The sequence below is a fragment of the Falco biarmicus genome, chromosome 6 (assembly GCF_023638135.1).
Source record: "Falco biarmicus isolate bFalBia1 chromosome 6, bFalBia1.pri, whole genome shotgun sequence".
Taxonomy (NCBI): domain Eukaryota; kingdom Metazoa; phylum Chordata; class Aves; order Falconiformes; family Falconidae; genus Falco; species Falco biarmicus.
Genome location: NC_079293.1, coordinates 50,000,632 through 50,026,457, shown reverse-complemented (window position 1 = coordinate 50,026,457; position 25,826 = coordinate 50,000,632). Strand labels below are relative to the sequence as shown.

At 39.6% G+C, this 25,826-nt stretch overlaps 1 protein-coding gene across 4 annotated transcripts in view; it reads left to right on the top strand.

The window, feature by feature from the left end:
• The window catches only part of AIG1 (androgen induced 1), a 127,959-nt gene that overhangs the window by 35,756 nt on the left and 66,377 nt on the right, over positions 1-25,826 (top strand). For 3 of the 4 annotated variants that reach the window (XM_056342419.1, XM_056342420.1, XM_056342421.1), the window contains 2 exons: positions 3,309-3,464; positions 11,687-11,788. In XM_056342419.1, the coding sequence (XP_056198394.1) occupies positions 3,309-3,464; positions 11,687-11,788 (258 nt within the window). Of the gene's footprint in view, positions 1-3,308; positions 3,465-11,686; positions 11,789-23,735; positions 23,793-25,826 lie in introns of those variants that run through there. The other variant, XM_056342422.1, reaches the window with a different exon arrangement.

Genomic DNA, 25,826 nt, shown 5'->3' with positions numbered 1-25,826 from the left:
GGTATAAGGAAGGTGTGACTGTTTTCTGTCAAATTTGTTTCTGTCCTTTTTCTAAATTACAGTTTTCCTTCAGGCAATAGTTAGAGGCAAAATTTGTAGATATTTCCTCTGAAGTGCTGTTATTTCTTGTATTTCCAAGAGGGGGAAAAAAAAGACAACTGTTTGTTTAACATCTTGGGGATGTTTCATGTATAGATTCACCACTTGCAGATTTTCAAAAGAAGGTCCTTGTTTTGAAAATGTGATCCTAAATGTGAGGTAACACCAGGGCACTTTTGAGAATATTGTTTCAAGGGAGTTTCTACTCCCTTGCTGTGAACTTTTCACATCTGTTAGGCAGCACTCATACTGAGGAGCATGGACTTACTCATTTCAGACCATAAACCACCAGTAGCTGCTTGCTATGCTTTTCCTATACCAGACCCACAAAGGACGTAAATTGTTACTGACTCTGGCTGTTCAGTTTATGCTGCTGAGACTCATGCAGCTCTGGAGGTCCTCAGTCTAATCCTAAATCTTGAAAGGCGTCAGAAGAGTTTTCTTGCACATTCTAGAAAAGAAAGGAAGTATTAGAGGGAATGTACGTACATTATTTGTATGAATAAGCTGGAACTGTTCCTTCTTGCACATTATATGATTTTTTCATTGGCTCTGAATGTTCTCAATAAATATGTAATCTCCTCCTTCCAATATGAATTTTTATTTGTTAATCTTTTTGTAGAATAGTTTACTTCATACCTACTCTCTGAAATCCTTGGGTACTTTCTTCTCCTTGAGGAGTTTTCAGTTATTCCTGATGATATTGTTACATTTTCCCTTGAAGCAGTGTGTTCATAACAGGATAATGGGGAGAGAAGCTGTTAGGTTTGTGATTGATTAGTGGATGTACAATCTGAATTCCCTTGGAAAGTGGGCGTGTGATTGTTTGAGTGTGTTTCTTTGGAGAGAGACCATTTCAGGGAATCGTAGTTCGAGCTGCAAACAATCCATTAGTCACTCGTCCAAGCCCTGCCAGCGTAATACTGTTCCCTGCAGTACATTATTGAGTGTTTTGTCCAATATCGGTTTGAGTGACTCAAGCCATGAGGCTTCTACCACTTCCTCTGAGAAACTATTTCATGGTCTGACAGAGCTCACTGTTAGGAAATATTTCCTGGTACTCAGCCTAAACTTTTTAACACCCAGATTGATCTCATTACGGTTAGGTATACTTTGTTTTTTCCAGTCCTGTCTGAAATCTTTTTCCTTCTTTGGCATTCACACTCTTGAGTGAATAGTAGATGGTATCATATCTCCTCCTAAGTCAAACAAATACATAATTAGTTCTTCTATTCCTTCTCTCCAAATAGGCCATCTGTTTGGTGGAAAACAGGGCTGAGTATGGGAAGATTTTTTTCTACTAAGTGCTTGTTTCAAACAACTAATACAGAAAAGTGCATTAGGAATTCACGTGATTATGTAGCTCCAAAGAGCCCCAACTTTTGTATGAAGTGTTTTTCAGAAATTAGGTAGAAGACAGTAGGTTTTTCAGGCAGTCATTTGAAGTCTCTAGCACAGTATACAGCTCTAGCATTAGTAGTCTGTAATATTTCATGGCATCAGAGAATGTTTTGTAATGCTGCTTCATCTATTTATCAAGCAAATTATGTGAAACTACAGCCCCAAGAGGGGAGAGTAATGGCAGCAGAATTGCAAGCAGATCCAGGGGCCATTTGGACGTCTGTTGTTCACAGCTTTACAGCCAGAATTTACAAGTATTTGGGTCATATAAGGATTGCTGAGGAAGGGAATGTACCATCCAACCATTACACATCTCTGGATTTCTTTCTAGTCTGGTAGCCAACATCTGTTTGGTATTTCCTTCCTTCCTTCCTTCCTTCCTTCCTTCCTTCCTTCCTTCCTTCCTTCCTTCCTTCCTTCCTTCCTTCCTTCCTTCCTTCCTCCCTCCCTCCCTCCCTCCCTCCCTTCCTCCCTCCCTCCCCCCCCCCCCCCTTCCTCCCTCCCTCCCCCCCCTCCCCCCCTCCCTTCCTCCTCCCCCCCCCCCCCCCCCCCCCATTCCAGATCAGTGTCCCCTAGCCTAAGGTGGTCACTTACGATCATCTACATTCTGCAAAGTTGTACACACATAATAAATTGTGTTTTGCAACATCTGGGTATGTGCTATTCTTACGTCTTACAGAGGATCTGCTGCTTAGTCAGAGACTCCTAGTCAGAGGAACACTTAAATTTACAAAGAAGATTTCTAAATTAGTACTCGATGCTTGCTTTGAAAAACACATTGTATGTATTTTAAGCGTATGTTTATTTTTTTTGATGAATCACTGTGTAGTTTGGGAATTTGTTTTGTTATTTTTTTACCTGAGACTACCTGACGTGTGTGGGTTTGTAACCTGGGCTTCCAGCTCAGGGAGTAAACGAGCTGCGTGAACTTCCTCCAAACTGTGCTAGAAGGATGCACAGGTCCTCAGGCAAGAGCATTCCTGAGCTAGCTTACTACAGTTTTCCTAAGCTACTTAAGGAAGAAAAACACAGTGAGCAAACTATGATGAAGTCAAGTTTGAACCAAATCAGTGGGCTCAGCTGATTAAACTACCAATTTAATATCAAAGATGATCATATGATGGTGCACACAAACATGTAAATGCAAAAAAGAAAAAGGCAGGTAAATGAAGTCCGCCATCACAAAAAGAAAGCTTGAATTACTCCTGCAGCAGCATGCTCATTCTGTCATTCGCTACCTGAGTGGTGACAGGTGTGCCGAAGCCCAGGCCGTGTGCTGCATCTCTTGGGAAGTCTCAGGCACCTTCTTGGTCTCTGGGTGGAGTGTCTGGGGCAGGCAGGGTCTCCACGGGAGACCTCCTGGTGCAAGGGAAAGAACCACTTTTCTTTTGTCTTTCCTTTCTTTTTGCAGGGAGTGTTCCTCACTTTTTCCGCCTCAGAGGTAAATGCTATGGCTTTGGGGCCGAGTTGCATGGAGTTAAGCAGGAAGGGGTGGCTGCAGTTCAGTCCCTGGCGGGTGGCAAATATCTGAGGTGAGGGTGGGAAGTCCCACCACTGGAACGGTCCTTCCACTCACATCGATTCCCCCCATACATGAGCAGCAAGGTGTGTGCAGGGCTTTCAGTCTAGAAGCGCAAGTGGCTTTTATGTGCACACAGTCTACCCATGTTTAAGGGGCTGATGTTTTCCCGTGTCAATTTCCATGTCAATTTCATGGCAATATTCCTCATGTGTACCTGTGTCCAGCCTGCTCTCTGCCAAAGGTCTGGTCTTCTCTGTGTTCAAGAGTGTGTTCCCCTTCCGTGCAGGTTATCCAGGCTGTCTTCTTCGGGATCTGCGTCTTGACTGACCTGTCCAGTCTTCTCACTAAAGGAAATGACAGTCAAGAGCAAGAGAGGCAGCTGAAGAAACTCATTTCCCTCCGTGACTGGGTGATGGCTGTTCTAGCTTTCCCTGTTGGAGTGGTAAGTGTGGTGTTAATCTGCCCATGTCTTTACAAATTGGGTGAGCAGTGTTATTTACTGATTGTTTTCTGGCTAAAAGGCTTTCCCACCTCTCTGCAAAAGACTGCAGAAAGGGAAAAATGGTAGAGAAAATTTTAACAACTCTTGTTTTTCACAGGTGTAAGGGAGCGCTGGTGTTGCCGAAATGATTTTTGGTTCATTAAAAATATGTACTTTACAATAGGAACTTGATTGTGCAAGTTATTTCAAATGTGAATTGTACCAGCAGCATCTTGAGAATCAATTTGGACTTTTTCTGCAGTGTGTCATAATTGGGAGTAGTGGGAGGGCTGGCTGTGGCATGTTTCACACTGTAACAACCTGACCACAGTTCAGGCAGTAAGCCGTCTTGTCATGGGCAAGAAGGAAAGTGAGAGTCCAGGTTGCTCCCTGTTAATCCCATAGGGGATTCAGAGCTGACAAAAGAAATGGGATAGGAAAACAAGGGGGTTGTCAGTAATGTAAAAAAGCACACAAGGTATGGAAAAATATTGGTTTTACATGTCTTTTTCAAGAGAAAACTATTTTTTGGATCAGGTCCTACTCCACTGGGACATTGCTGTCAGTGGCAAAAGGTGCTGAGTGTCTTTATGTGTCTCATACCACACTTTGAAAGCAGCCAAAACTACAGAATTTCATGGGTTTTTACATGGAAGTGTGATCTATGTCAGTCTAAGTTTAGGTTACATTAAAAAAAAATGTGTGAACCTTTCATTAAAGTATTGCTTTTATTGTAATTCACGGTCAGGCTTTAATTCTAGGTTTTTATTTCAGTGTACAGTAGTTCAAAATAAATTAACTAGAAACAATTTTTTTTCATCGTAGGACTACTAGATGAGGTCTCTAAAGTTGTACTGTTTCACAAAAGCTGATCACTTATTGTCAATTGACAGCAGTTAACATATCAATCTATCATGTATAATTTTGTATATTCAAGAGATGCTTCGTTAAAATGTGATTTCACCATTACTGTGGGATTTCACAATGCATGAAGAAATACAGGATCCTTTCACAAAGTTAGAAAATGCAAAGCATATGTGAAACTTTGCAGGTATTTCTTTCATAAAAACCCAGCAGGTAACCTTCCCTTATTGTACTTGCTGGCCCACCTCTTGGGAGCTGTCACAGTTCATGCTGGGGTGACAGACTGCAGTTCTCCAGACATGGTAGAGGAAACTACATCAAATAATACAATTTTTGTAAAAAAATAAGTGCGTAAACAGGCTTGCAAATATGTATTTTTATGGGTGCAGAAATTTCATAAAATCATAGAATGGTTTGGGTTGGAAGGGACCTTAAAGATCATCTAGTTCCAACCCCCTGCCATGGGCAGGGACACCTTTCACCAGACCAGGTTGCTCAAAGCCCCATCCAGCCTGACCTTGGACACTTCCAGGGATGGATCATCCACAACTTCTCTGGGCAGCCTGTTCCAGTGCCTCACCACCCTCACAGTAAAGAATTTCTTCCTAATATGGAAGGCTGCTGTAAGGTTCCTCCAGGGCCTTCTCCTCTCCAGGCTGAACAACCCCAACTCTCTCAGCTGTTTTCACAGGAGGGGTGCACCATCCCTCTGGTCAACGTTATATGTTACATTTATATTTTAAGGGAGATTGGGAATTAGAAGTAGTTGTGATTGTGATTAGCAACACATGCTTTTCCTACTGTGTTGACAGTAGAAGTGAAGAAGGAGAACAATATTACATTATTTGTCTTTATTTAAAGAGTGCCTTTTTCATTTTATTTAAGTGCCTTTTTCATTCTAGAAGTGTAAGCCTTTACGTGCATCAAAGCACACTCTCCTTGGCGCTCCCATGCCATTCAGGATTCAGGGATTCTCTCCTGCCACTGTTTTAGCTCTGTACTGTTGTCTGTGTGCTCCTGCACCCCCACAGTGTTCCTCACCTTGAAAACTTTCAAGATCTTGGAGAATTTCAGATTCACTTTGTCTTGTCAGTTCTGCACATTTCTTTCAGGCGTTGTTTCTCTTGCCACCACCAGTAAGCGAGGAATGGCAGCTAGCCATTGCCTGCATTAGAAGTACTGTTGCAACATTTACAGGTCAGCAGTTCTCTAGAGATGTGTTGCATACCTCAGCTAGGTTTTCATACAGAAACAACTTAAGTCTTAACCAAAAAAAAAAAAAAAAAAGAAATCCAGAAAATAGCAAGAAGTGGCCATGCTCATTGGGCAGATGCTGTCCATTTCCAAAGGTAGCTTTTCTGTAGTGAGGGGTACCAAGTGACTACCACATATTATTTCACTTTACTTCTTATGAGAAAAGCCTAAAAAGGTTGTTTTCATTGTTGTTTCTTCTCCTGGCTACTGGGAGGCAAACAGCAGCCCTTCATAACTTAACACTGGCCTCCGCTCCTTCCTGAGACCTGATCTTCTCCAGCAGTGCCCATCACACCACAGCTACCACTTGCCAAAGCCTTGCCGGAGGGACTGCCAGCCACTGTGGGCTGCTCTTCAGTGGGATTATGGGTAGGAAGAGTTCAGGGCCTGAAAGTAGCAAACATCTAACAATGACTTTGTTCTCTAAAGAGCTATTTATGTGTAAGAAAATACCCAGTGAAATTTTGGTATGCGGAGGTGCTTGTTAGAAGGAAGATATTAAACACCGGAGTGTCTGCAGAAAAAAAGTTAAAGTTCCCTTGTTTCCCATATTCTCTCAACAGCTTCCTAAAAAAAACCAAACCAAACCACCCCAAAACAAAACAAAAAACCCAAACCAGAACAAAAGAAGTTCAAATGCAGACTTTCTTTCTTTGAGACTCACCCACCTAGCTCTCCATGGAGCTTCTCAGTGGTTTCCAGCAGCGACACAAGGGAACCTTCATACATAAAAATGGACAGATGTGAATAAAATCCTTGTTGGATTTCTAATGTAACAGCAGTGGTCATGCTTAAGTACTTGTCAGTTACCTTAACATCTAAATTATTTTTATTGCTCAGTGTTTTACACAGGGCATGTTTAGGGAATAATGCAAATACTGGGGGAACATTTTAAAGCCCCCTAACTGTAGTTTTTCAAGAGCAATTCAACACAATTTTTTCTGTATTCCCTGCTTACTGAAGCCCTTGAGATGACTTGTTCTGAAAAACAGATGAGAAAAGGGGTTTCCACTCCCAAGTCAAACAATGATGTGTGAAAACAAAGAGGTAACAAAATAAAGTATTTCATTTTTAGTACTTCCTAAAGAAGTCTTACATATAAACCACTTGGGAAGTCTGACCACCAATCTCCTCCCACCTTCCAGAGGAGGGGAAAGAACCAGCCCAAGGGCAAACAATCTCCTTGGGTGGCTTTGCAACAAATCAGATCTTGCAAAATCTTTGCCGCAGATCATCTCTCTCCAGTGTTGTTTTATGCATTGTGTATCTTTGGGGGCTGAGATAAAACTGCATTGCCAACCTATCGTTTTGTTTAGAAGCATCGAGAAATAAATATGAATTTCTTTGAAGGACACAATGACTACTGTTTACCCATTGTTGCTCTTCTTAATATGACTCTTAAAATAATGAAATCAGAAATCAATAGACCAATTTTCTATGCAGTAAAGCTTTATTCCATGAAAAGTCTGTGGGCAACACTTCCTGGCCCTTTTTCAGTTTATTGTAAGCCTGGGTTACTACTTAAATGCCTAAGAGATCAGGAAGCATCCATTGAAGAAAAAGGCTTGCATGGACACTTTAGAAGTTTATTACCAATTCTCAACTATACTAGCTGCACTTACCCCCCTTTTATCAGTGTAAAGGAGATTTATATTGGGAATAATTTACACTGCTAGAGAAGTGCGAGACACACTTAAAGTCAGAGACTACACCAGTGTTTTAGACTATCCCTACTTTTTTCTGTTTGTTTGACAGATCTTGAAGTTGGCGAGTTTCTGTGTTTAATTAGCATTTCATGTAAACTGTATATGGTTTTATCAATATGTTTCTTATAATTTGTACTAAACAAGAGGAAGAAGAGACAAAGCAGGCATTTCTAGTTTAGGACTGTGTTTAATTGAAATAATAATAAGAAAGAAAATTGATACTGTTACATATTAGAAAAGAGATTGCTGCCTAGAAAATCACAAACTCTACCATTGAGGGTTTATATCATGTAGCTTTAATAGCTCTTTTGGGGTCTGAATCTAAACTGACAAGAATTATCTCATATTTTTTATATTATACTTTTATGCTTATAAAAATCTGTGATACAAAAGAAAGCCAAGCATGCTTTCTTATCTCTTGTTTCTCTTTACTGATACAGTCAAAAGTAATCTTCTACTTCTGTAGATCATCAGTAATGCTGATCTGGGATCTTATCCCAAGAAAAGATGTGTAGGTATTTGCTCCAGTCTCCTACTTACCTTGTTATTTGACCAGACTACAAAATACTTTTATTTCCATTACTGACTTGACCACGTCAAAATCTCTCTAGTCTAGATTTTGTCTTCATCTGTAGTGTTGTGGTAGCTGGTGATGGGAGCATGAGCAAGCAGTGATGCCATTGCCTCCTGAACTCTGTTCTCCGAGGAAAGTCTTCCCTGGTTTTCAGTTCCCACTCCTTGTGATTTCCTTCACTGGCCTTTCTGGAATTCATTTGGTGTGATACTGTGCTAGCACTAGATCCCACCTAAAGCCAGTACCATGCAAATTTGTGCTTAGTGTGGTCTACCTTTAGTAACACTTTGCTTCTACGTGTAATGCCTTTAACCCTCAAAGAGGCTCACAAATGATATATTTATACTCACAGTTAACTGCAAATGTCTTGGGAGATAGCCAGAAAGCTTACCTTTAAGAAGTACTTAGAAGAAATTTTGTCAAGGTCAAAGGGTTGGGTTTTTTTTTTTCTTTGTCATGAGGCCATCCAGGAAATGAGTGAACTGAGCTGTGTAGCCCAGCCAGAAACAAAAACACACAGTGCAGGAAAATATAGTTCCACTGGGTTCATTCTTCGTTTGCATAACATTTCTTGGTCGGGCTCATGTAAAACAGCAAATTATGCAATTCTTTTCACTGGCTTTCCTCTCGTAGTTTCTACTTGCTTCCATTTGTGGTGTTTTGATAAAGCCTCTTCTTTTCCCTTTTGAATCATCAACCATTTCCCAACTTGTTCTTTAAAATTTTTCCCTTGGCAGTGCCACATGCTCTTCTCATGTCCTCTGAAGCTTCAGAGACAAAGGACAAAAACTCAAGGAATATCTCCTTAACTGGGAAAACAGAGTTTAGTTTTCAGCCTTGATTTTTTTCTGCTGCTGTGTATTTGTTTAGCAATACTTATGCCTGTGGCAAGCGAGCTGCTCCACACTTTCAAACCGTTTCCAAGGTCTGTTTGCAAATTTGAGGTCCCTCTGGTCTATAATGACCCTAGAGAAGATAAGTAGCAAATGAGGGACTCTTCCATTCTTTTATAAGTTGTTTAACCTTATGTTTAACCAAGTGATACCTGTCTTCAGAAAGCTGGCAATCTTATGAGTCTCCTGTTTTCTTCCTTGAATTCTGGGCCTCGAGCTTTTCTGAAGAGGAAGTGGAAGGGTGACATTTTTGCCATTTCACCTTGGGAACAAAAGAAAATAAAATATTTGACTCCCTGAAATATGCCTGCTGTGTATGAGCAGCCTGTTCAGCCTGGGAGGTGAGGGTAGTGCCATGACTGTCTCCACAACAGTGATGAATTGTGCCACAAGGAAGGCAGCATGAGCGACAGAGCTGCTGTTCTGATGGAGCCTTACACAGGCAGTGTAAAGAAGCAACTCAATTGTATCATGATCTGGCACTGCATGACCATGTGTGATCTTGGCAAAACCCAGCCCAAATAAAAGTCTACCAGTACCTAAGTGTAAGCATAGTAGAGGTGATTTAGAAGTACCAGACCAATAGTTGCTCATTAATCAAAGTAAACAAATTCAGAAGCAGCCAAGGTAGCTAAGTAGCAAGTTCCTGTTACAGTTTTTTTTTATCCATTCTTGTTACAGGTTTTTTTTTTTTTAGCCAGACAGTTCATTTTTAGTTCGTTTTGGTTCATAGTGCAATAGTTCATTTTTATAGCTCATTTTATCCAAATGAACTAATTATAAGGAAAGGTAAGGTGAACCATTCAGACACTGGAAGGGATCTTCCCCAGGGCGTTGTGTTAGTCTCATGTTGGGTCATGCTCTGAGACAGGTTAGTGCTGTAACACCTTGGGTTTTGCGCACTTCCTTTACCTTATGGCTGCCTTGTGATAGTGCTTTGCTAAGCAGCATTTGCCGTCTGTAGCTCCAGATGGCTGCAACCAGCTAGGCTGATCCTGTTCCATCCATTGGCTGACTTTGGTTAAGGGACAGATGGCATGTCCCCTCTTTTCTTATCTTTACCTCCTTGGCAAAGTCTATTGTTTTATTCTGCTCCACACAAAAATCACAGGTCAAAGCTTGCCAGCTTTGTTGCAGTCAGTTCAACCTAATCCTGGGTGATTCTTCTTGCTGTAAGACTTCCTTGGAAAAAAGCATTGTCAGTCTTGGTCTTCATGCACCTGAGAATATGCTTTTATGTCCCAGTTGGTCTTAGCAGATTCTCAGAGACCCACTGTGATAATACATGACTTCTAGGAAGCCTGTAGAGAAGAGGATACTTTGCTTCCATTTTCCCTGCTGTTCAGCTATTCATATCCTGGCACTTACATGTCAGCAGGTGCGTAAAGAGCTAGGCTGTGCCAATGCCAAGGCTGGCCCAGAAGAGAGACTTCTTGTGGGGTGCTTTATATTTGCAGTATTTTTCAGGCTGTCCATCATAACTCTTTTTTCCCCTCTGTCCTCTGTGCACTAGTCAAATAGTCCAAGCTTATTCTGAGCAGGCACCAATAGCTATCATAACAGATGGACAAGTGTGTTGGAAACTAAGAAGCTATGTACTGTATGCACACTGAGGGAACAGTGTACTGGTTCAGGTCATTCACATAACTGGCTGGCCGGCATGCCTGTGGTTAGAACAAGGTGCCATTGATAAACTGCAACCTGAATTTAAGCTCTCCGAAGTCAGAAGCATATGAAACAACTTACACCTATGCTGTCACACACACTAGTAATTTGCTGATTTTGCTGTGGTGGCCCCGTATTTCTTGCATTTTCTTTTACTGACCCCCCAAATTACTCATAAAATCATGGGCCACGTCTTTGGATGGACTGACCTGCTGATCTCAGTGAAAGTGCTGTCTGGTGCCTCTCAAGCTTTAAACTTGGACTTGTCGCTACTGTGTAGAATTCCCCTAAAAACGGTCACTGAAACACTCCTGGGCCAGGTATTGGGTTTTACTGCTGTAAACAATAAGCCTTTTATTACTAGAAAACAGGCTCAAATTCAAGGTGAGAAAGAATTGTTTTAATTAAAAGATTACTTACTTTGTTCTTTCCCCAGCTAAGGTAAGCTAAAACTATTATTTCTGTATATTTTTGCAGCTTTATCTTGTCTTCACTTTTCAGACATCAAGGAATCTTTAAAGAATAATTTCTGCACACTTTGGCAAAAATTTAGCCTAATGCAAACTTTATCTGAGCCATCCATCCTGTCCTCAGCCTAGAGGAAACAGTGGTCTTTCACTGGGCTCCTGGTGAATAGTCTCTGACAAGAACTAAGTCAAATTTTGTGTTAACAAACGAGCAGGATACTAGTCCTCTTTTCTGCAGATTCCAGTCCATGAATTGTATGCAGAGTAGTAAAAGGTTAATTATTTTTTTTTTTAAAGCTACTATTTTGATGGCTGACACAGAAAAGTGCAAAGGGGAGTTTATAGGCTTTTGTTCAGGGTAGAATGTTTCATATTTATATGTTCTATGAATTCCAAGTGATATTTTACCTGATTTTCCATTTGTTTTCTATCCTGTTAGTGGTGAAACATTATTTATGTGCTACATCTGCTGCTAAAGTTTAGTACTGAGTAGTAATTTGGCCACAGGCATGTAAGTAAAAAATGAGGTTTTTTCCAGGCTGAAAGTCAAAAAAAAAAAAAAAGGTCAAAATTCTTGTGAATGCAAATATTAATCCAGATGAACACTGTTTATTAAAGCAGGATTTGGTCAAAGAGCAATAATATCCATGTCTGTCCATAGATCGTTTGCTAAATGCCTCATTTTGCTATCTAAAATGTGTGGCTAATTGTTCAGAAGCATGTATTTTTAAATGTCTTGTCTTTTGGTTTTTTTCTTTAGTTTGTTGTGACGATGTTTTGGAGCATCTATATCTATGACAGGGAACTGGTTTACCCAAAGCTGCTTGATAATTTTATACCAGCGTGGCTAAATCACGGAATGGTGAGTAAAGTAACTCAAACACTTCCTTGCATAAACAGAAGTGTAAGACACTGATTTCCCTGTGCATGACTCTGCATACACTTAGAGCTAATCCCCCCAGAAGTGATTAAGGAGCATTGTTTGCAAGTAAGAATAACATCTTTCCTTCCTTGACTCTTGAGTCAAATTTGAATCTCTATTGGGTTGAAACAGTGGAGATTTGAACTTTTCCTAGTCCCATGCTAGTTGTGGGAATCAGCTGTTGTGTGTGATAAGGTACCTTTCCCAGAGCACTGTCACCCTCGTCATGAGGAAATTTAATCAAAAGAGACTCTTCTACTGAAGTCCTGACTTTGACAAATCTTGCTCTAAAATGACAGAAACACTTAACTGAGTGATTCTTTACTGTTCTACCGAAGTATAATTTGTGATGAAAATGTTTTGGTTAAAATGCTTGTTCAAAAAATCGCACTATGCTTTTTGAACTTGTATGTTTTTAGAAAAAAAAAATAGAAGTAATTACTCATTTCTCAAGCACACCAGACTTGTGTAGCAGAACCTGTATCTGAGTATTTTTAATAATGTGGACTTCTATGCCATCAATGCAGAGTTTCAAAATTGTTGCATTGGTAATCATAGAAGTAGTTTCTTGAGAAGAACCTTTTCATCCCTCTCTGGTATGTCAAGTTGGACATGCTTTCTCTCAACTATATGTTTAAGTGTTAAGGGAATGATAAGGACACACTTTGCCAGCAGGTACTTAGACTGTTTATGTAGCATTTGGAGCTGAAAAGTGTCATGTTTGCTTCTCTAGTTGTGTCTGTGCAAAATGTTTTGTTATGACTTTGTTTTCCATACTGGGGCATGGCAAACCATTTGGCACTGGTGCTCATCAGTAGATGATAGCAGAGCTTATCCTTCAGGGTGTGAGTACTTTATCACCACAGCATATCAAGAGTTGTCTACTACTGCTGCACTTGATAAATAGGTCCTTTGTGGGGTGGGGCAGATGTCACTGCTCTTGATTTTCCCTAAATTGCATGTTAAAGGAGCAATATAAGAGTTAATACTGACAAGAGGAGCATCAGCTTCTGCTAGGTACTACACTTCTACAATGTTTTGAAAGGCACAGCATGATGTCGTGTATGTGTAGAGCTGAGGAAAGAGCCTGATGACTCCTTCTGTGTTTGTTCAGACTGTCCTCCCTTGAGTTTTGAGGTCACAAACTGAACACTTGCAAACACTGCCAAGCCATACATACATTGATTTTTTCCCCACGCATCAGTGCCAGTTCTGATGACATTTCTTCCAGGTGACATTCCACATACTGAAGGTGCCTAACCTATAACATTTTTTTATGAATGAGCACTGTGAAGGGGTTGACAACAAGCAGCCCTATGTATTCAGGAAGTCTCCTCTGTGCCATAACTAAAAGGCAATTCAAACTCATGTTGCTCTGTAGAAATGTATACTTACTGAAATATCTAAAGAGGGCTTTTGTTTGAGATTCTTGGACATAATAGAGTGTTATGAAAAGACTTTTTTTTTCCAACTTGAAATATTGTAGAAGGCATTTTTGAAAGACTTTTGTAAAGGAATTGTTTGCTGTATCAGTCTCCATTTGTCCAAGAGTTCCTTTAGCTCAGTCACAGAGAAAGCTTATGGCTGTTGGGCTTTTCACCACCTTTCAGTCTAATTCTTTCTGTTGTTTTAGCCATCGTTTTATCTTTACCGGCTTTCACACTAATTAATTCTGATGCATTGCCCATCACAATATGAAGGGGTTCTTAAACTACTTTCAGGATGCTAGCATCTCACTTAGTAGTAGTTATAATTTTGACATGGCAGATTTTAGAGAATCTGATAGAGGTCCCCTTGGTGAAAGGGTAGGACCTCTGGGAATACAGTTTTAGAAAAGTCAGGACCCCTGGCTGTTGTTTTTTACTGAAATGAACATTTATTCCCATCTTTTCCTGCACGTTTTGACAGCAGCTGTGCAGAGTCAGTGACAATTTTTCTGAACGCAAGGGTAGCTGTACTGGAGCCTAACCTTGTACAACAAAATTCACACACGAGATTCATCAACCTTGGCAGAAAGAAATCTGTCAGTGAGAGGTGGGTCCTTTTGCTGATGAATTCCTCTTCCCTGTGAGCTTCCCCTGCAGTGCCGGGTGCAGCTCCTAAGAATCTGAGATCAAGTGTTACTTCACCTGTGAACATTCCATCCAGGTTTTTTCACAGCAGTAAACACGTATTTATCACAAAAAAGCCACAAAAAGTGGAAAATGTAAAACTATTTCCACAGTAAAAAGATTCCCTGCTTTAACTGAAAAGTCATATTTTCAAAAGTTTCTGACAGATGTATTATGACCAGCTGTAACAACTTGCTCAACTCTGAACATCAGCCTGCAAGATCCACAGGTATAAAAGGAATGAAGATTCATGAAAACTGGCTGTAATAATAGCAATCAGATTTCCATTACTAATATCGACATGTATAAAAATATTTGGGAGTATTCATGCTTTGGAAGGATCTTGAAGGCTGTATGAAGAAATTGTTTGAAGGGTTGGCCCAATTCAGTGCATTAGCCCAAGCAGCAGTGGTTTGGGCAGCAGTGTCTGCTACTTTGTTAGGTTATAATAATTAGTTCCCATCCCCCTTTTTTCTCCCCCACTCTTTCCCATCCCTCCTATGCAGTTACAACATTGTCTATAGTTAAAAAAACCCCTGCTTTCTTGAATACATAGTAATGTCTTGCTAATACTCAAGAGCTGTCACTTTTTCATAGTGAAACTTTTTCAACATCTAAAAAATTCCTAATTATAAAAAAAATTCCTCTCTAGACATGGAAAACATAACGGAAATGAACCTCACAGCTATGCAATTCCATTACCAATTCAGTCTTAATATTGTTTATAAAGCTTCATAGAAACAGGAAGAGGCTCATGAGTGCACACAAAGATAGAAGCCACGAAGTATTTACCATGAAATTGCATATAATGTCAATAACTGTATTTCTATTACATATATATACATACACCCTCCATAATGATTAAAAGTATAATTCCCGTCTATAGAAAAATCTGTGTAGTAAGTGGTGCCTCATGGTACCTCATACATACAGATTCATACACCTGTGAAAGGCATCACTAACAGACTTTTACTGTGTCATAAAACTGATATATTTCATCATCTCAGTCAGTCGATTCATCCATAACCACTGGCATCCCTGAGACTTGAGAAATGACCAGGGGAAATCAGTGGCAGGGTTGCTGTCGATTTCAGCAGGACAAGGATTTCATCTCTGTTTATTGTGTGAAGGAGCACATGTGGGTAGCTGAGGTTAAGCTTCTGTCAGTAGAAATAACTACCTGTCTGAAGAGAGCTGTTGGAGAATAGGGCTGGTCTATTTCTGAAGTGTCAAGTTCACATCCTGTATTTATTATTTATGCAGATGAATTCATCTTTGCTGGCTACAATTTTAGTTGCTGGATTACTGAACTCTTCCATCAACGATGTTGTTCGTGTTCTTGGGAATGTCCTGCTCGTTGGATCCATATCAACCCTTAATTCCACAGGCATATTTTCCATGGGAAATATTCTTCCCATTTCTGATGGCTGTCTATCTGATCTCTATCAGTATTAGGAATTTTTAATTAAAAGCTAACCTTTAGTGTTTAAAACTAGTGTGTCATAGTAATAGGATTTTTATCGGCTCATTCATTGCACCTTTTTGTGTTGGGACTGGGCAGGATCATGTGTGGATAACATTTGTTTCCACAAGTTATATTCCCTTTAGTATTAGAACAGACTATAAAACTAGTGGTTGCCCCTATTCTGATCAATGCCCACATAAACAGATCTGGAGACTGAATTAATTTCAGCTTGAGCATTGCTGATTTTGAGCCAGGTTACATGGCAGGACTGCATGCAGTATCTGTCCAAGTTAGCATACCATTTCAGCGAGAGTCCTTCTTTGTTTTTCACAGACACTGTCCCAAATTCTTTTAAAAATGTGAATCATCTTTTGTTCGTGGCAAGGAAAGTAAAATACAGAGATAGAAATTACTTACTGAGGAGTTCAGTGGCTTTGGAAGTCAGAAACAAAGAATTGTCTTCATAGGAAAACTCTAGAGGAGAGGTCAGGGAAGGGGGAAGGGGAATGTACTCTGCCTCTATGGAGTTAGAAAATTGTTGTGTGCGTTCTGTGCCGCTACAATCTATTGAAAGCTCTTTCAGTTTTGTACTCTGTTCTTTTTATGCTGCTTTTGGGCAAAAAAGGCATTCCTAGAAAGACATGCCCTCTGTCTTTTTATTCAAGAGAATGCACAAAACCTGGGACAAATAGCAGATGAAGACAAGTTATGGAGAGGAAGGAGTCTGTCCAAGTGGTACATCTCTGCTTATTTCACAAGTTGGCTCTCTTTTCTTATTACTGGCTGCTCAGCTGAAAAAGCTCAGCCCACTAGAGAGTGGTAAAGGAGTCCCTCCGGCCATCTCCCAATTTGTTCTTCCTGGCAGCCTTGTCTTAGGTCCAGTGGCCTTGGCTTGTTTGTTGCTTTGTTTTTCTGGTGGAAGGCTTTTTTCCTTGGTGATTCAGCAAGTCAAAAAATAGAAAAGCCATGCAAAGATCAAAATTCATAGTAACCTGGCATATAAAGATTGAACGGTCCAACACCGGTGAGTTTTTTGACAAACCTATCTCTCCATCATTACTTGGGTGGGTTGCTGCACGGTGCTCACTCTGATGGACAAACAAGGAGATGTCCTTTTTTCCAGCAAAGTGTTTCCACCTAGCATGTTGCCCTAAAAATCCTTTTCAGATATGACTCATTAGAAACAGTGCATTATACTTCATGAGGATGCTTGCCTAATACAGCAATATCCCATGTGTGGGCTATTTTTGTACAAGGTATGGCACCTTGATAATACCTCATGCTTAAGTCTGGAAGATACTTACCCTTTTCTGAGATTTGTTTCTAAATCTAATTTAAGGCTTTCAAGGATATTCCAGCTCAAGTGCTCTTCTTACTTTATCTGTAATATTTTCATATGTTGGGGGTGAATAAAATCTTCAGTGCTCCAGGAAGGAGTTCCTGTTTGTTACATGGCTTGCAAAGTTTTCTGATACAAATCAGGGAAAATTTGTAATTTAATTTCCAACAGAATAGCCACCCCTAGATGGCTCTTATTTAAACATCTATCTGATGGAAAGAACGATTGAAGCTGGTTGCCTGGGGACCCAGAATATTTGCAAAACTTGTGAAAATAATGTTGTTGGGTTTGTACACTTATTGCATGTTCATGCTGTAGTTATGCGGTTCTGTCTGGTATCTCTCCTCATTATCTGCCAGTTCCCCCACTGGAGCATGAATACAGTAGTATCCATTATCCCTCTGCTCTAGAGAGAAAGCAGCAGCAGCTTAAAAGATTTTTTTGATGTTCTGTTACTTATGTGAAGGGCTTGGAAATTGGTGGTGTGTCAAAACCTGTGACAGCGTGGCACCTGAAAATTGAGACAGGCTGCTATGTAAAGAAAACTGATATGAGTAGGTAAGGAAGGTAAAGAAGAAGATCTGAGTGGCATCCTCTGGGAGCATTAGGAATACCTTTACCTAATACAATCATAGCACAGCAGTTCTGTGAAGCAGGAAGCTGGCCTTAACCATGTTATGTATCGGCAGGAGGAGACTCACGAGGGTAAGGTGAAGACAGCTTTCTAACTGAACACAGGTGCCTAATGTTTCTGCTTATTTGCTATTTCCAGTAATCTAGAGAAAACACACATACAGGCTCCTCCTGGTACGAACAAGCCCAACACGTTCTAATGAGGGACCTTTTCTGAAATACCTTTGAGTACTTAGTAACAGCTAAGCACGCGAGCCCTACTCTAGACATGAGCATTGCAAATGAGAAGTCTGAGAGCTGAAATCCCCAGATGAGATCTTTTTCTGAAGTTTTGCCTTTTTCTGTTGACAAGGTCATGTAACTCGGTCTGTTAGCACAGAGGATGGGAGCATGTAGTGTCAACACCAAGTCGTGGGAGTGACTACCAAAGGAGAAGGGGAGTCAGAGAGCACAAAAAAAGGAGGTTAGGGAAAGATAGATTGATGAGAGGAGAAGACAGGCAAGAGAAAAGAGATGAATCAAAAAGTCAGCTGATGCTCTTCCAGTTCCTACCTTGAAAAAAAAGAAAAGAAAGCAAAATAGATGAGGCAAGTGAATAAAAAAGGAGCCACAAAATAATGTAGACAAAGTGAAAGAGGCTCAAAATGCTCAAGGGGACCTGAGGTAAGGGAAAGATGAGGAAAGGGGAAGCAAGGAAATAAGGAAAAGTAAGAAAGGGGAAATGACTAGTATGCTTTCTTACCATATCTTTCCATTGCTTCCCTGGGAAGACTTCCCTGAGATCTGTTATTAGATGAGTTAAGAGCAAGGACATGGCTTATTGATGCTCCTGTGAGAGGAAGAGAATTGCTTCTGTTGCTGTTGGACTCAGGTTTACAGAGTAGTGGAAGTAATATTTGCACAGTGACATGCCAGGAGCGTCAAATCCTTGTAAAATGTTTAGGATTAAAACTGCCTGCAACCATGCAACAGTACGAGGCTTGTGTTCATATAAATTATATTTGTGTGATATCGGTAGAACGGCATCAGTGTCTTTGCATGTCTGTCTATATTCTTATCTCACAATGCCATATGTTATCTTGACTGTCTTTGAACCTCAGAACTTCAGTCCTGCTGTTGAAAACAAGCCTGTTCAGAGTGTGCCTTTACTTTTTCATACCAGCTGTGAAGTGTGAGTTGCATTGCATATTAAAACAGGTGCTGTTTTCTAAGGGTTGCGGGCATGCTGGAAGATCACATATTTGAAGCAGCACAGGTAAGAAGGTGTACTATCTGTATTTCAAACCGCTCTCTGCTTTAGCAGACAAGGCTAGGTGTAACTCTGGAAATAATAATTATAGTAATAGTAGGAATACTGATAATAAAATCTCAGAGCCATATTTTCAGCTGAAGTCACTTACACAAATGATTGCTAAAGCAATTACTACAGGCACAAAAGAAATGAGTGAAGAAAAGCCCCAAAAGGACATACAAAGGGAGCCTTAGACTTTCTGCCTTTCTCTGGGTGTGGAGTATGTACTGAGCTGTTTTCCTGGAAGCAGAGTTTGGCCCTGGACTGCTAGGTCTGTTAAACCAGCAGCAGTGTGGGATGGAAACTCATTTGGTTCATTCCCATAATTCTGACAATATTAGGAACACCAGCTTTGTTTTAACATTCACTTTCTGTGCAGCTGTAGTCACTACTGGAGCTGTGCACAACTCTTGCAGTGCTTAAGCTGGTACATTTCTCTGGTGCTTCTATACAATTTATCGGATAACATGGTTTGCAGGTTATAAATGTAAATAAATGTTCAACTTTAAAATCAGTGCACAATGCATTAATAACTGGTAACACATTTTTGATAAAAATCTATGTGCCCTGCTGTCTTCTTTCTCAGTTAAAATTAGACACTTGTTTTATCTTTTGACATAATAGATTTGTTTTTTTCCTGAGTTTTTTTTTTTTTTGAGAGAGAACATAGACACATTGTAGAATCAAACAGTAAGTGATAGATGATTATGATTCATGATGAGTATGTTTAAACAGTGTCTTTTATCAAGAAAAGAGAACATTTCACTGGAAAAACTTAATGTATTGTGGGGAGGATTGCTTACGTTGAGGAAGGTTTGGTATGTCAGCTGCCCGCTACAGGTTGTGTGCTCTAAAGCTCCCCATATGCAAGTCACCTTGGAGACAAGAACTACAAAAAGGTTTCTGTCTTTAGCAGGCCATGCAAACATAGGGAAGGATTCAAATATCTCTTGGAAGGTATAGTAGCTTAATATGCATCGATTGTCCATCTTATGTATGTAAGGCTCTATCCTTTGCATTATGATTACGGTAAAATGCAGTGTTATTTGTCCTTGGGCATGCTGGTTTCCCATTCATCAGCACTCAGATAAGAATTAGAATGTACATACAATAAAAGTGAGATTATACGATATTGTACCCACTTTACTAAACTGTGCTGTTAGTATTCACACATGTGGCAAATATGACTTAATCAGACCACAAATATTTTGCAGCATTCCATGGTATCTCATTTATTTGTTTAATTTGCCACTATAGCAACTGGATTCCATCCTTTTAGATTCTTTTTTTCACAGACCTATGATCTACTTGGTTGAAGCTTGGCAGACAGTTTTTCCTTCAATTGAAGGCATATGCACTAACTCAGTGACCAGATTTTTACCTGTTTATCATTGTTGGAAAGTAGGTTATTTCACATGGACACAATACCAGAAGAATCAGCAGACCTGGTGAAGGGAGTCTGAGCCCAAAAGCTTATATGCTTTTTCCAGCCCTTGAAGTTGGTGGAATAAAAAATATTACTTCTCCCTGTATCCCAAGATCATTATTGCTACAGGAATGCTAATACAAGGACATATTTTGACTTTGTTTTTGTAACAAATACCACTTTGTTAAAGTAACTTTTTTTGTTGTTACTTGCTGTCTTTTTGCATTTCTTTGGATTTGGAAACCAAATTAATTTTGGAGAAATAATTTCATATTCAGGTGATTAACGTGTTGAAGTAGTGCCACAGCAGTAATGTTTTATACATGCGGATAGGCAGAAATAAAGGATTTAGGGACAACCTTGGGAATTACTTTTGCTCCTTGCGGGCTACGAGCTTTGACGTAACCTGATGTCTGCACTGCTGTTCAGTTCAGTCCCTGTATATTACTTTCCCACATGGATACAAGTAAGTGAAAACAGTGTACATTTTTAGTAACTCCTCAGATATAAGAGACTCATATTCAGCATGTAGCATGAAGGATGTTTTTGACAGATGTGTAAGCCACTGCCATTACTCATGCAGGTCTACAATTATCCCTTTTACCTTTGGACATTTTCCTAAAGCACCGAATTCCCAGCCTGGTGCCCTGCTTGGGAAAAGCTATCACCTTCCAGAGGTGTCTGTTTCTCTCAGAGAGACCATAAGGATGACTAAGGTGACTTTTCCTCTGTCAGACACCACAGTTACCTGAGCAAGAAAAGGTCCAACCATGGAGAAATAGCACGGGGTGTGGAGGTGTCTCAAAATGGCAAAAGGCAGACCAATGGCTAATGTATGCTCTTACATCTTTGTTGCAGTATTAACTGGTATCCTTTAACTCTTCACAGCTTGCTTTCTCTTCAAAGCAAGTAACACTGCATATTTGAAGTGCTGTTTAAACTCTGTTTTTAAATTCCCATTTTATTCCTAGTTCTGCCACTATTTTACTGAATAAGCTGAGGTAAGTTGTATAGTGTGTGTTCAAAAGCCTTTATTAGCTAGTGTCTGCATTTTGGGGGGATTCTATGGTATCTCATTTATTTGTGGGTTTTGTAATGATAATTAGAAAACAGTGCTGGCTGTTACTGGGTTTATAGCACTGTGCCTGATTCTGGTTATGAAGTGTCCCAGGCGAGGCAGCCACTGTGCCAAACCAGACTGTGTGTGCCTGTACTCCGCTGGTCACCCTGCTGGGGGCTTGCTGGGGGCTCAGAGGTGTTTCCCTTTCATGTGCCTCAGTGTCCTGGTCATTCAGTTGTAATGAAGAGGCAAACAGCCTTTTGCAAATTACTTTGAGGTTCGTGTGTGCAAATGCAGCTAAGAGTTAAGAGTTGGTATTGTTGTCCATTCTGCTGTAGAACAGAAGCGACCTCCGTTTCAAATAACATTACTTAATGGCTATATACCAAATTAGTGCCCCTGGTATTTCATAAAATACTCTAGGCTGATGTGGTGCATGCTGTAGCTCAGATACACCTAGAAAAGAAAGCTCAGATATACCTAGGAAAGAAATTCTTCCTTATAAAAAATGGCCATAGTATTGAAATCATATCCTTAAGTTAGTTTCCAACAGGAAGCCATTTTATTTGCATTGTGGGGCTTTTAGCTTTTTTTTCTGTTACTTTGAGCTTTACCAGCTTTCTATAAACCCTATATGCAGGCTTCCAACTTGCTGAGTCACTGCCATGCACATTTTTGTGGCTTCTTGTGCAAATACAGTATGTAATGTAGAAATTTTTTATGAACTATTTATGGGAAAGATGAAATATGTTTGTCAGTTAACTGAACTTTGTATTTTAAGGCACTATTTGAAATGAAGAAATGAGAAATGATACCATTTTCTATAAAGGAAACATCCATTAAAAATGTCTTTTTACTAATACACAGATTTACTGATGTTTCCATTAACAAACAAAAGTGCACCGGCTGCAAGTTGTTTAAAAATGCATACAGCTGCAAATCATTTTAGTAGGTGAATATATGTATTGTTAGATCAGAGACTTAAGGTGGATGACATTTTGGTCTTTGCTTCTGAAGCAGAGGAATGAAGGATGAAAAGGAAGAGGGAATTTGAAGGTGGAAGAAATGCACGTGTCAGAAGCTAAGAGAGAAAGTGATAGCCTTAGAGGTTGTTAAGGAGGAGAAGACAGCGAGCAAAGCAGAGGAAACCAAATACAGAAATAAAGATGTGATAATAGTAGTCAGCTGGAGAGAGCCATAGAAATTGGAGGTGATAATTGTGTATACTGTACATCACTGAGAAAAAGCTTGAAAGGGAAGTTTAAAAGTACCCTTGTGTATATTGAAAATGGGACCCTTCATTTATTCTAGACCAACAAGCAGAAATTCAGCTTCATTTGGTTTGTGACCACTGTGCAGGATCACTGTTCGCAGTGCAGTTTTCTTTTTCCAACATTTTTGTGCCTGCAGAAGTCAGAAGAGCGCCCTGTTTTGTACAGTCATTGCCTCTATTTCCTCAGGGTTTGTGGGTCTTTAGATCTCACAGTTGTTTGCCCAACCCCTATGCTACTGTGCCTCCCACAGTTTTATTCTCCATGACATCAGTGTGGTAGGTTTACAATAGGTAGTATATATGTGTGTGTGTGTGTATATATATATATATAGTGTATATGTATAGTGTATATGTATACTGTATGCTATATAGTATATATAGTATATATAGTATATATAGTATATATAGTATATATTTATGCACTATATATGTATATAAAATGTGAATAGTAATATATATATATCATAATAAATGCTCTCTCTATATATATTTTACTATTCACCTATTAATAATGATATTGGTACCTAGTACCATTTTAAAGAACATCTCCTATAATTCTGTTTAAGCTAAGCACTGTTGATAGAAATATGAAATGTTTAGTCTTCACACATTTCTTCCAGCCTAAATGAACAGGACAGGTAAAGACTGGCAGAAAAGAGTTGCTGTTTTCCCCATGTTACAGAGGAGAAACTAAAACATGGAATTCGTGGTTTGCCTGAGGCTACAGGCAGTTTGTTAAGGATTGAACTGCAAGGTGAATCTGTGTGCGTTTCATTAGCCAGTGCTTTTATTAAGAAATGATCCTCTCTCTCCAGACCAGGCAAAGGAGACAAATTCATGGCAAATGAATGAACACTCACTTGGGTTTCAAGCTCATGCTCTATTGGAAGGAAGAAGTGACTCAATTTTTGAATAGAGAGATGTTGCTCTAAGTCCTGTTTCACTTAGTTACAATAGGCGTTTCATTATTTTCGTTTTGTTTATGTTACTGGAAGCACAGGTTCATCTAACTAACTGCCTTTGTGTTTATGTTTTCTTTTAGTATAGCAACTACTGTCAGCTTACTCCAAATAATTTGATTTTGGGTGTACCTTTTCTCCGTAAGGAGAAATGTCCCTTAGGTTTCCATTCCTTCTCAGATGATGATTGATTTGAGAAGAGAGACTCTGACATGTAAACAGAAGAATGATTTAAGGAGGATGAACTTGGAAGTTGAAAAGATACCAAAGCAGGAAAGGTCCCTCTCATCTGCCCTGTCATTTGGAATTGTTTTTTCTTTTCTTGTCCAGGAATGCTGTTGGGACCAAGAAGGGGGGTGTTACCACCAGTGAAAATCAAGGAAAGCTGAGGGCTTTGCTTGCAGATGTTTTAAAGATCTTTCAAAAGTCTCTTTTATGGAGCCAAAGCTATTTCAAAAGTGTGAAAAGCTACAATTACAGGTATATGGCAAGAGGAAATAAAAATACCCTTAAGAAAGGAAATACCTTGTGCAAAATGTGTCACTGACGGTCAAGTATGAGTAGTGGCCATGAAGAGTTATACTTTGATTATTTTGACTGAGGTAGTAAGATGTGTTTACTAGACAAAAAAAATTACACCAGAATGCGCAGTGGCACGATGTAGAGGCCTGCATCCACTGTGGGAAGCACCTTCTTCAGGCAAGAATTCAGTGTTTACCAGCCCTGTCTCAAATCTGAGCTCTACAGCTTAACTGGCAATAATACAAATATTCACAGCTGTATAAAAAATGTTATTTAGTTCACAACAGTAGCCATGGTTACCTGCATACTTTCATTGCCTTATTCATGTGTAATTCTTTTTTTTTTTTTTTTTCTGGAAATACCATTACCATGTAACATAATACTGTACGGCTTCTTGGTAAGTTTTACAGTGTAAGGAAGAACATTTTGTGGTGAACCTAAAAGCATATTATATCAAATTGTACATGGCTTGTACATGGAAGATCCCACCTATACATTGCTAGGCAGAGAAAGGCAAGTCTGAACACTGTGACTGCAATTTCAAAATATAAATAGGAATATGTAAAATTCTTTGGCATTAAAAAGTCTCTGACAGTGTTTTAACTGCACCACATTTAAATAGGACTAGCCCCTGCTTGGTCCCCTCACAGGTGACACAGACCAGGCAGTTCCTGTCAGTACGTGTTAGAATAACAAATTATGCTTGTTTACTCTTGCAGGAAACGTGAGCCCCAGCAACCCCACGGTGTCAGAAGGGTGCAAAAGTGCTGTGATTGTACTCCTCTCTCCTTACTTTGTACAACTCAGTGTGCTCAATGCAGATATGATGTATTTGTGAATCTAGTGTTTTCCTTACATTTGTGGAAACCAGCCCTTTTAGCACTACTGCAGCAGGATTCCCAGCTAGATTCTAACCTTTGCTAAGGCAAGAAAATAATCCTTAATCTTTCCAGATATCTCAGATCACTTTGCAAACAAATGAATTAAACTTTACAAGAGAATTATAGACAGTTTACTTAGGCTTATATATTCTTTTTGTAATTGAGAGGTGTGACATTCATTCTGAAGGAATAAAATCACCTATCTCAGTTTAAGTTAACAAGAGCAGCAACAGGAATAAGGATATTTGCTTCTTTAATCTGGCAAATTTATCTGAACTCTTTCAGGTTCCTTACTGCTGTTAGTACTGTTGTAGAGAAAATTTACTGAAAAATTTATTTATTTCAGAGAAAAGTACTGAAAAAAAATATTTTATATACGAAATATAAAAATTATATTTAAAGGTCGTGTTGCTTGGCATTCTCATGTAAACAGTGAAATCTAGGCATTTTATAGTTACCGTATAGAGATTGAACTGAATTTCTGTAATGAAATTTGAAAATTACTTATGTAACCTTATGAAACCTTGTTGAAGGCATGACAGAGTTTTAATATATCCAGACCTGTTTTCAGTGTGTCTCCCACAGCAAGAAGGAAGATGGCATTAAGATGAAAATTTCTATAGCGAAGCCGGCTGTTACCACAGTCTGGCTTCTGTTACTGCCGTAGCGCTGCCAGCTTGGAGTTATTTATAGGCATTAGCCTATATCTATCCATGCATGCGGATCTACTACTCTCTTCAGAAGTAGTTGTGTTCCTGAAGAAGTTGGTCTGAGGTTTCAAACTTTATTTTTCCTTTCAGAGGCCAGTTTCTTCAGCTGTCCTTATTACCAATTAGTAGGAATTTGGCAGGCAGTCGCTCCCTGCCAGAGCTCTTGCATCAGCTTCCCTGCATTGGCCTACAAGCTGGGCGGCTCAGTTGCGCTGTTTTCAAAAACAGTTTCTTACAGTACAGGACTCTCTCCACTATCTTATGATTTTCACATCTTTTCCTCCTTTTCTTAAGTGAGGCATATACAA